The 12,389-nt window shown below is 39.9% G+C and overlaps 1 protein-coding gene across 5 annotated transcripts in view; it reads right to left on the reverse strand.

Moving 5' to 3' along the window:
- Positions 1-12,177, reverse strand: part of PTPN2 (protein tyrosine phosphatase non-receptor type 2) — a 29,801-nt gene extending 17,624 nt beyond the window's left edge. For 3 of the 5 annotated variants that reach the window (XM_062633027.1, XM_062633029.1, XM_062633025.1), the window contains exons 1-3: positions 2,092-2,230; positions 1,818-1,918; positions 1,134-1,232 (exon numbers count right to left, since the gene is read on the reverse strand). In XM_062633027.1, the coding sequence (XP_062489011.1) occupies positions 1,134-1,232; positions 1,818-1,918; positions 2,092-2,215 (324 nt within the window). In that variant the 5' untranslated portion in view covers positions 2,216-2,230. Of the gene's footprint in view, positions 1-1,133; positions 1,233-1,817; positions 1,919-2,091; positions 2,231-9,523; positions 9,615-11,953 lie in introns of those variants that run through there. The other 2 variants (XM_062633028.1, XM_062633026.1) reach the window with 2 other exon arrangements.
- Positions 12,178-12,389: the final 212 nt, after the last annotated feature.

Consider the following 12,389-nt stretch of genomic DNA (forward strand, 5'->3'; position numbering starts at 1 on the left):
GGAAAAAAAAAAAAAAAAAAGAAAAAGAAAAGGCCTGGTTAAGTATCCTAATATCGGCCTTTGCATGAGTAGATTCAGATTAATCAATACAGCAGACTTGAGTACCTGCTCCCAGTTTAAGGAATTCTCCAAGTCCATAATGTTCACAGCGAAGTTACTACAACTCTGTCAATGTCTATTATGCATTCCAGATTTATCTGTTTGTGCTTTCTTTCATCACAGGGTTAATGTGTTAAGATATACCTTAACCCTTTTCTCTCCCCTCCCCCTTCATTCTATACAGAGAACAGATCTTTACTCAGCTATTTCAACATCTCCCCCTTCCATTTCTGATGTGCACACCTGCTGATTTATGTAACTGATGTAACACATCCATCCAGTTTTCCCAAGGCTTGCTCAGTACTGGAAGATTCTTGTGAAACAAAAGCATAAACTAACAAAGTAATGCAAGACTGTCCCTTGCCCTTTACTCCTCTCACCCTGCGCTCAAACTTCCTGTAGGGCAATTTTTGCATGAGAAAATAAGCAAGATTTTAATAGACTCAAAATCTTTTTTACTAACAAATCTACTCTGAAGAAGAACCATAAATATCAAGTGACATGCACTTGTAACTAAAATCCCCAGTGGGTTTATGCACATTAGTAGAAAAACTACATCATAACGGAAGATTTGTGTATTTGCACATATACCACCAGCTTTAAGTAACTAGACCAGTTTGACAGTTGCTGGGTAGCAGATTGGATTCATAGATACAAACAGTTAAGATCACTACAGGATAAATATACAACTCTAATAGATTTAGAAAAAACAATCTAAAAATACTTAATTCAAGCTTGTTCTCCCATCTTCTGTTTTGTTCTAGAGCATCTTACACTGCTTCTACTCCACCTTGTTTCAAACTGTATATCCTCCTTTCTCAGGTTGTTACTTTCACCTTTCTGAACTCATATTTACTAGGTGCTCCTTTGCCAGACTGAATTTTGTGTCTCAGCTTTAAAGCATCACTTTAATGTAATATTAAACACATGTTATGTTGTACACCGGTGAGAAAGTTCGACCGCTCTTTTAGCGTAACAATCCCTGCTTAACTGTACTAAAATTACTTTGCAACTTTAGATCTAATATTACTTACCGACTCTTTTTCAACAATTCTGTTCAGCATAACAACTGCTTTGGTTTGTTGCTGCCATATCATCAACCAAAAATGACAACATGTATTAGGCAGTGGACCCTGTGTAGTAAATAAAAAAAAAAACACCGGGTGTAAGAATGTGTAAGTAAGCAGTGTTTGAATACAGTTAAACAGTTAATTGTGTGGAGCAGGAAAAGGCCTTCCTCTGAAAAGTTTAAACAAATTATTAATAGAACGTCAGAAATGACAGGCAAGAAAGCAACCAACAGACCAGCCCAGTACTTAAAAAACAAAATAACCCCCAAAAAACCTGCAAGAACTCAAGGAAGTGATGTTTCAGCCTGAGCATTAATATTCTCATGCTCTTAGGAGAAAAGCTACTGCAGACAAGCTTACAATGTACAAGATGAAATAAAGAGTAAAAGTATTGTTGCAACCTATTTCCAAAAGAAGTGAAGAAAAAATGAGCAAGAAATACGTGCAAAGCTTTATATGCAGTATATTATTCATAATTAAATATTCCCTTTATATTTTTCTTAAAATACAAAATAATGTGTTCACAACTACTTCAAACAGGCAGTTAATATGAAACACATGTAATTCACAGAGACAAGGAATCACCCAAATATAAATTACAACTGTACAACCCCTCTCCCCCAGATTCTCAACCTCTGTACTACCTACCTGTGTTAAAATATAGTATCTCTGAGCTTCTTCTATGACCACTAGGCTGGCATTGATATAGTCATTCTCGGCATTCTGCAGTTTTACACGACTATGATCATCTATAATTCAAAGAAAATAAAGAATTAATGATGCATCCATCTGGGTGAATACTCTCTAACAAACAGGCAGATTTAGGTTTGACAAGCAATTATAAGTAAACTCAGAAGTAGTAACTGAATGGTAAACTACAAAAATATATGAAACTAATTTCTCAGGTAACTATAATAATTGCCTGTCTCATGCTCCCTCAGCCTTCCATCAGAGTAATTTCTGTTAGCTTTTAACAGAAGCTGCTCAGAAAACTTGTAACATCCAGTTTTCTGGAAAAGAAAACCCAACCAAAACAACCCTCCCATACATGCCAAAAGATGCTCACAGCAATCCTTCAACAGTTGCATTTCCTCAACACAACAGCACTAAAACTCACACTCTCACACTCTGTCCTATCACGCCAGGTCACTCCACTGCATGATTTCCTTTAAGTTCAGAATTCCAAGATTTTTTTTAAGTTTCATAGATTGAGGTAGAATCATAGAACTAAACTTACATGGCTTAAAAAACCGAAATAAATCTACTTGAAATAATTCAAACCAAGCTTTGATCAATTTAATTTTCCCTGTAATTTATTGGTTAATACTAGACAAATTAAGGATACTACAGAAAGGACACATGCAAAATGTACCTTTTCAACAAATGTTTCACTTAAATGAAGCCTAATCTAATTACACCGTTTCAGTCTCTCACCACAATTCCACAGGCGAGACAGAAAATTCCCCTATTTATAGCACAGGCAAACAAAGGACTCCATTTAAAAGTCTAACATTAATATGAGAAAGATTATCAGAGTGTTGTACTAAAACACTGCATAATAGAAAATCACTGTGGCTGTTCCTAGAATCTTTTAGTACCTGATTTATCACCCTTTAGGAGCCACTGAGTTAATCAGACTCGCTCACAATAAGTAATCCTTCAGCCATTTATTAGAAGTGTATTAAATAAACTGCATTTTCAGTTTAAAATTTGTACATAACTGCATGCCAGGAAATGAGACTGACTGCAAACCTCCCAAAGCTCAACTGCCTAGACAGACTGCTTGTGAGTAAATAAAAAAATAGCCAACTCGAATTTAAGAGACTTCTACACATTTCAGAAAGTGATGGAATAGATTCCATAAAGAACCTGACAGAGCTGTGCATGAATTATAGTGCAATGCCAGTTTTTAACCTACATTTGCCTGGTCTAACTCACAAAACTCATTTGGGCTACAGACTGGTAACACAGCTGCTGTTACAACGCCAGCACACTTTTCCAAGTATCACATTCAGTGCAGCTATGACAGCTGAGCTCAGACTGAGTCCCTGTATCACAGCCAGTCAATGCAGCACAAGGCTTATCTGAGAAATCCATGAATATGACCACAGTCAGGCAAAAAGCTGATGGGAATCAAAAAATAGTTACTGAATTAGACTCTTGTTCTATGAACTGCTCAAAAGACTTTATAAATACTTTCCATATGTTCGGAAATCCGGGAAAAGTACACTTACTATGTCTTGATCTGCTTTTATGCTCTCCCTCATCTATCTGCTATTGGCAACTGTCAAAAGAGGATCTTGGCTGGATTCAAGGAAAGAAGTCAACAGTAGATTATTACATATATATTTTAAGAGCTGAGATTTGGGGCTGCTGTCCTACCTCCTTTAGCTGCTAGTTTTCATACGCAGTCACAAATGTGCAGAGAACAGAAATACTCTTAAAACCTATTTTTAATACAAAAGTATGAGAAAATTACTGGTTTAATCTGTTTTCATTAGCATTCCAACTGTAAGGCAACACCACCTTGACTTTCAGGAGTCTTAAACCAATTTACGATACCCCTGTATGAGATAAAAACATATTATCAAAGCCAAGACACAGTAAAAGTTAGACATGTGAATTTTAAAGTAAAGTCTCTTTGTATTATTTTGTCTGGATAGGAAAGTGTTACTTTTTCTTTTCATGTATCACTTTATCTGAAATGTTTCTACTGGAGAGAAATCAAGTCCTTTGTAAATATTACATGTCATTTGCCAACAGGAAAAACTTAAGATCTTGTTATAGTAAATCACACATACCGGTACTCTTGTTCTCGGAAAGATGACATAAGCAAAGAGCTGTTAACAGTTTCATCACCCAGCAGCAGCTGCTGTACTGCTGCCAGTAGGAGATAACTGCCTGGCCACTGTGAAGCTTCCTGCTATAATCCTTACACTCATTTGCAGCCTCATATTTTCCTTGTTACAAATTCCATTTATTTTTCACGTTTACAAAGCATTCTTTGTAAACATTCTTTGTAATTCACTAAAAAGCTTTTCTAATGCACTTTTAACAACTAATTCTAAGCACAGACAGCCTCCCTTCTCGCCCCAACTGAAACAGGCTGGCATACACTCCACAGGACAAAGACAGCCACTAGAATATACCGACTTCTCTTCTTTCAAGGGAAAGGGTTCCTAAAGGACACAATGACCTAGAAACCTCATTCAAGCCTTGGCTTGCTCTTCTGAATTAGACGAAGCAAGCCAACTTTTGACAGCAAGTTAGCTGTAACATATTTCCCGTATGTAAAACGCTTCCAGTTACAAAGTACTTCAGATTTATATGAATGATAAACCTGTTTTAAACCCTCCTAAAGATTTATCTTAAATGTTGCATGCCCACAACAACTAAAATATTATCAGGCAATACTCATTTTCTGAAGTGCTAATTCCCCTATTTCAACAAACTGCAGCCTGAAAAGGAAATGGAAACCCTAAAAATGCTTCTCATTCTGGCTTCTACACTAAGAAAACTACTCCCAGAATGACCCTGTCCAATAAGCAAAGTCTTATCACCCACTTCAAATGAAACCCTGTCCCACTGATATCATTGACAACACTCCCCATGTCTCAAACAAGCCCAAGACTTCACATTAGACATCAATTTGCCCACTCTCTGCTAAAATGACATATCCAGTTAAACTGGGATATGAAATGTATGGCATTTTACATCATACAGTTCTTGCAGTTGGTTAACGACAGGTTAATGTTTGAAAACAACCATGTTTCTAGAACTGAGACCACTGCATAACTTAAAATTATCTTTTCTCCAAGAGATGTCTCTGGCTCCCTACATACAAAGCTATTAACAACAAAGAAGAGTGAAATGTTACTTAGTGGATTAAAGAAAGTCATAAATAAAACATGTAGCCATAAACCATCCCAATGACCCAGTCTGACCCCTTCCTGCCTACCAGCAAATCCCCTTCATTTCACTGATCTAAATCTAAATCTAGTCTGAGCTGCTAAATTATTCAAATTACAATATTCTGTCACCAGATGTACAGTCTCAAGTTTCAGAGGTAGCCTAAGGCAAAGGAAAGGCAACATGACTTTTTCCCACCCTGCCACTGGTTGTACGCAATGAATGCCATCATATCGATCTCAGCATGCTTTGGGTTGGAAGGGATCTTACAAGATCATTTAGTTCCAAACCACAGGCAGGGACACCTTCCACTACACCAGGTTGCTCAAAGCCCTGCAACACTGCCAGGGACAGAGCATGACCTCGCTCATAACTGAAACATATGCATAAATACTGCACAGGATCCTTACACTTTCAAGCAGGACTGTAGAAAACCCCCTAAGATACAGTAAAGTTTACATCAGTGTGTGCTACAAATTTCTTCTCCAGCCCTGAAGAAAGAAGTATCATCAAAAGTATCATGTTGAGTTTATTTATACCATGTTTCTGGTAACAAGATATTTTAGAGAATCATTAGATAACAGCATAAAAATCATTAATGTCAGCTTCTAAGATGAACAACGAAGAGTGCAGTAGGCTTATACTGAACAGAACAACTCTCTGTTCTCAGTACATAAACAGGACAAATGCAGGACAGAAAGGGAGCATTTTGGCAATGACAATTAATCAGCACTATGTGCAAAACCCATCCACTCCCAGCTCTGTTCCCTGTAAAGCACAATACTCTTCATGTTCCTCTCTCCCTGGCATATACTCTGTGACAACTGTAAGTGGATGGTCTAAAGGTTCAACTCAAAGTTTACTAATGGCCAAAGGAAGATCCTCCAACAGCCATGTGATCTATGAGGTGAAAATGTCCAGATGACCCAACATACTGGGCTACATACCAGACGACAAAGGAAAGCTAAAGATAAAAACTAGGTAGGTGCGTAAACCCCCCACCTGCCTTCCAGAAAAGGTAAAAGAAATAATAAATCCTGCTTATTTTGCCAAGGGGATTTCCTTCTTGCCTTTAAATCTGAGAGCACAGTAAGCAGACCTCTAAAGGTGTTTACAGTCAACCTGAGACACCAGACACCTCTGATACCACCGAAGGACAAGATTTAGAAGGAAAGTAGTAGCAGAAATCTTAGAGTTTCATTAAAGTTATCGCTGAAGAAGAATAATCTTGCAAGTTATTTTCCTCTCTTAACAATGTTTTCTGAGAAATGGGCTCATCTGTCAGGAAATGACTGGCTGTCAAACCAAACCTACTTTAGATTAACTTCCTGCTTCAGTAGTACTATGTAGCCAAAATATTCTGCTCCCTACCCTAGACTAATAGCAAACTGCTAGATTCTTATTATTTTTGGCTAGGCAGTAACTCTTGAGGGCTTTTACCCAACCAAACTTATACAGACCATAACTCTTTAACCAACAAAACTGGACACTAAGAAAAATATTTATGCAACTCAAGACAATGTGAAAGTCAACTGCAGTGGGCAAAGATGATGAGCCTTCCTCTGCCAACAGAAATCAACTTTTATCTAGAAATGCATGTAACGGACACGAACTGGCGTCAGTATACCTGTCCTGTGTATTATGGTTGAAATAGGGCAAATTAACCCAGTGCATCTTTCCTTGCACTTGTAATTGACATCTACCAATAGGAGAGAATAATCTCTGCAATTCCTCTTGCAGACATACCACCTCAGATTTCAGACTGGCTTGGCTGTTATCTAGATTAACAAACTATTTTTTCACCGCTATGGAGAAACAAAACTTTTTCATTAAATTATATCTTGCAATATGTTTAGGTAGCTAGATTTTAAAAGCTTAACTGCTAGTTCTGAGGGCCTTTGACTCTCAGAGAATATTATCGGTATCAACACCCATTTTTCTTTTAAACACTGTTAGAGAGCAGTGAAATTCACAAAGTGAAGGACCAAGATGTTAAGACTGCTCAAGACTGAGCTGTCTTGCATTTCTGCAACAGTAATTCCTTGTGTACCACCCACAATTAGATGTGTTCACCAAGTGACCAAACTGCACAGCTTTTACCCCAGCTGCTCTTAAACTGAACTACTGCTGTCTTGTAATGTAATTACAATTACAATCATGTATTCCCTCTCAGGTGTATTTTTCTTCCCAACTCTCACCACTGTTACAGAAACAATTATGAGTCATATTTGAAAATACACAGATGTAAAATTCAACGGGAATTAGTTTGAACACAGTGTTTTGCTCTGTCCTCCTTGTACAGCCTTGCTCCTAGTACCCAGCTCTGCAGACTACCTTGGTGCCCAATTCAAACCTTCTTTCTTTTACAAATGCTAAAAACAAGAGATGTGCTTTGCATAGTTCACCATCTTAGTTCAGTCATCGTGTTACACTCCATGCCAACCAACATGTAATGACTCTTTCCTGAGCCCAACTCCTACTTCAAAGCTAGACTTTATCTAAGTGCCTCTCTACTCTTGCACAGGGTCCAGGGATTAATACAATCACATAATTAATTTCCTCCTGGCTCAACAAGCATTTCAGAAGCAGGCTTTGCCATGGCCCAGGCAGAGCTGTTTGGCGCTCTTCACTACTGTAGGAAGCATGCTATGTCATGATTAAAGAGACTTCTGAGCTCCAAAAAACTACAGGAGATGAATACAAGTCACACCTCCTACTGCTACTTAAATAACACAACATTTTATTTATTTTAGAAACACTCTAAAAAAAAAAACAACAACAACAAAACAACAAAAACACAAGCACATTAAAGGTCAGCTGCCATTCTCTTTGCAGTAGTGCCTAAGAAATTAAATCCATGGATGGGAGAAATAGTAAATGCATGAATACAGATTCTGCCACAGAAGCTGTATAGAACATTGGACCCAGGAATAGAACTTGGGTCTCATGGGTTTAAATCCAATTTCTCTTCTTATAACTCCCATCCCAATTTAGGTATGAAACAGAAAGTCATTACAACATAATCTACTTTACCACCGGTAAGATGCTAATGCTGTGCTGCAACAGGACAGCAAACCTGGGACATGCAAGCACCTCTGCATAGACCAACAAAGGCCCAGCAGAACCCTATCTCCCTGTACTGAGCATACAAGCATAACTTACTAAGCCTTGACTAATTTGAGACATCTTCAGACCTGTAAGCTTTTCAAACTATACTGGGGAATGCCCTGCAGACACAGCAAAAAGGCTGTGAGTGCAGTACTGAGATTCAGCATTAAGCCAGACTAGATCCCTTTGGTGTGAATCTACAAGGCAAGTTTGCCTTCTGGCAGCAGTCTGATGAGCAGCACACAGCACTGCGTCTGACTAGTGTGACTCAACACAAGACCCTGTCTGTGGCATTTCGAGAAGTGCTACGCACATGCTGTTTTACCGCAACTTTCAACTGGAAACAAGGAGTTCAGCACTTCCCCAATCTTACAATAGGTATTCAGATTAGGCTCTCAACTGAAAAGCCCCAATACACCAGTAACCCATCAAAAATTCTTGATCTGGTAACAAGAAGGCTTTTATGAGCCTTTGGTTCTCTGGGAAACTTTGTGCTAAAGAACACACAAATATTTACCTGTTCCAACTTCAATATTTTGTAGAAAAATTAAGGCTGTACTGCTGCCCCCTCGAAGTCCTTTTGAACATGATTTACAATAGCTTTCTCCAACTGTAACTACATATCGGTAATGTTTTGCTTCCATGTCCTTTTATAACAATTTAGGATTCCAGGTTCTAAAGTAAATGCTGAAATGTTGAAAGAAAGCCCACACCACCTCAGTAGCAAAGAAGATGGCAAAAAAAAGAAAAAAGCTGTGTTCACCTGAGATGCAAGATCCTTATGTCACAAAGGTCATTTTACAGCAGTCAGTAAAATACAAAGTACTCCATACCAAATCTACTTGATTGAGAAAACTTAAGAACTTCAAGCATATATTCTTCTGAACAGACAAAACGAAATATCAAGTATTTTTTAAGCAATAGTAGAAATTGAGTGGCATTTACCCACAGTCTTATAAATGTACAGAATCCCTTAGCCCAAAAAGAAACTTTTAGTCAAAGCTTATTAACTTAATTTCTGTGCTCAGCACATGATTTTTTTTTTACGGATAAGAAAATTATTTAATATTGCCTTATGAATATCTTAAAAACATTACCTTGCAGCTCACAAACACTGATGTATATACTAATAACTATGATTTTCTATCACATCTCATTCCCTATTCAACGTAATGGCTTAACCAGCACATTTTTCTCCCTTCTGTTAATGTGTCACAAAAACCATATTTATCATAGATTCCATGTCTACAGAAATAAAAAATATACAAAACCTATAATGACCACATAAAGAAAAAGTCTACAAAGTTTACTGTAATAATTACAGAAAAGATACTTACACGGACTAACATCTCTGTATCTGTTCCGATTTTTGTTTTCTGGGTATTTTGCAACTCTGTGAGGATAGTCACTGGATTTATGTCGAATTTCCTTTAAAACACAAGAAATGCAATTTACTTATAGCCAGTCAGCTGATTAAGATCAGTTTCTACTGATCTTACATCCTATTGTAAGACTTTCAAGCTTACTAATTAATCAGGGTTATTAATAATTAACATTTTAAATCAACCTTTACTACACCTAGTGTTATTTTCACTCAGAAAACACATGTGTCATTCCTGGCCACGCTGTTGCCATTAGATGACCCCACATTTGGCTAACAACACCAAAGCAACATAGGCACAATCTGGTAAGCAACTGATGTAGCAGGATCAAAGGGGAAAAAGCACCCAGCTATTTATTATGCTCAGAGCTTACCTCAGACTGCACATTATCTCCCACAGCAATAAGAGCCTCAGACAGAACTAACAGCAGTGTACTGCTAGCTCCTTTACACCAACTGGCAGCATAAGTCCCCACAACAGTAAATTAACTATTTATTATTTTATGGCTGCTGTTAACAGCCGCAAGATGATTCTTGGTGGTTTGAGAGTTCAATCCATGTAGCTGTAGTTAAACATGACCCATGATGAAGGAGCAATGCTAGACTAGGTCTAAAATCAGTTTTCACAACACAATTCAGCCAGCACAAATTAAGCAAACCAGATGCCAGATGTAACATAAGGCATATTACACAAGAAAAACTTTCATTACAAAAAAAGTGAAAATCAGTATTATTTATTCAGTCATTAATTCAGACTGCAGAGGAGCTTTTCAAGTCAGCATAAATATTCCAAGGTTCATGTGGTTTTACCACAAGTCCTGGCAAATTCATGGAACCAAAGGGCAAAGCTACTGTCAAGAAGTATAATAAAAAAACCTAATACCCGACTTTTTTTTTTTTCAGAGAACTTCACATGTCTCAGGGCAAGCACATGTTTCTTACACATCACTATCACAGAAAAATACCTTCCTAAGCAATTAAATAAATGCTACTTAAAAATATCATTTGCTATTTTCTCTCTGTTTCTAAACAGATCTGTATTTGCCAGTTTTACGCTAATACAAATGTGCTAAGTACTCTGAGTAAAAATCCTGAGTTTGCAAAATCTACAAGATCAGAAAAACATAAAATTCTAATACAAAAAAAAATTAAAAATATTTTACAATTTATGTGTAGTAGAATTAGGATATACGTATTCCAAGTTTAGAAGAGATCTTCAGTTTAATTCTCCAAGAGCACATAAACAGTATTAAAATGCCATGGGAAAGCTGACTTGCTCAGTCTGGATATACCATAGGTGACGTGCATGTACTTTTTTACCTCATGAAAAATGAGAATTGCAGAATTCTTCCCTAAAACTTCTATCTCACTAACTTAGCACAGTTTATTTCTGCTATTCCCTGTTAAATTCAAACCACAGTTCAGTTTTGTAATACCTGTCTAGAGAGAATGTATTTGAAGCACACATAAATCAAACACATGGCTAATTTAACAGAGGAAACGCACAACTTTTACTAACTACAAGTTATCAAAGAGAATTTTCGGTTTAGATTCTTTTCCCTCATTTGTGAAAGAGCCCTGTAAAATGTCAAAAAGGCCAGGTTGGACAGGGATTTGAGCGAGCACATCTAGAGTGAGGTGTCCCTGCCCATGGCAAGGGGCTGGAACTGGATGATCTTTAAAGTCCCTTCCAACCCAAACAATTCCATGAAAATACATACTGGTTCAAATAACTTCTGTACTATTACAAGTTTACATATAAAGTCGATTTCATAGAACTGACCCAAAGACTATTGTTGCAAGTCAGTAATCTCGCTGTTTCTGGAGAAAAGGGTGCTTATTTCCTGACAGATAACCGTGCAGGCCTGCCGCAGACGTCAAACAGGCGAAGACAGCGGTACAGACGGCTGCCGTCGCTAAGCGAGCGCTTAAGGAACCGCTGCGCAGCGGTTTCAGATGCAGAGCCGGGAACCCAGGACAGCTAGCGGCCGGATGGATATCATCAGGTATAACTTTCCACTCTGCCTGGAAACTGCGGAGGACGCACCCTCACCGGGCCCAGACCAACCCGCTCGGATAAACCTGAGGCACCTAAACCGCCGCTGCCCCCGGCCCCGAGCCCGTGCTGGCGCACTGCGCTCCGGCACCCGACAACGCCTGCGCCCTACAAGCGCTCCCCGCCTAGAGAAGCGACGGCCGCCCGCCGGCGCATGCGCAGCGCCTGCCCGCAGCTCGGCTGCGTGCACCTGAAAACCGAGCCGGGGCCCTGCAACTTCCGTTCCTCACCGAGACGGCGCGTACCGCCACCGACACTGCCGACCGGCGGCCCCCTCCTCACTGCTGCTCGCCGGCTGGAGGCAGAGCCGGAGCGACCCCCTTTGCTCACCAGATAACGCGCCTGCCAGTCGTTAGTGGCTTCGATCTCCTGGAACTCTCGCTCGATGATGGCAAGCATGGCGGCGGCCAGCGCGCGAGCCCGTCCAGAGGCCGGCACACTCCCGACCCCTCGCGCGCTGCCCACCACACGCGAGCGGCGAGCGTGCACATACGCTCCCAACGGGCCCCGCCGCCTCCGGTGCCAGGCGCATGCGCGGCCCCGCCTCCGCCCACCGAGGGCTGCCGAGACCGCTGCCCCGGGGAGGAGGCGGGCAAGCACCTGGTGTGATGTCACGGGGCGGGGGGCGAGGAGGAGGGGCCGGGGGTGCCCTCAGGTAACCCGAGGTCGGGGGTGTCGGTCTGGTTAGAGCTGCTCTTCTCTTGCCTGCCGCCGAGCCAAAGATGAGCTCGGTAGCAGGGCAGCTGGCGGCCGCGTGTCTTTCCAG

Source organism: Pezoporus occidentalis, unplaced genomic scaffold, assembly GCF_034315485.1.
Source record: "Pezoporus occidentalis ecotype Australia unplaced genomic scaffold, CSIRO_AGI_Poc_V1 ctg4, whole genome shotgun sequence".
Classification (NCBI taxonomy): Eukaryota; Metazoa; Chordata; class Aves; order Psittaciformes; family Psittacidae; genus Pezoporus; species Pezoporus occidentalis.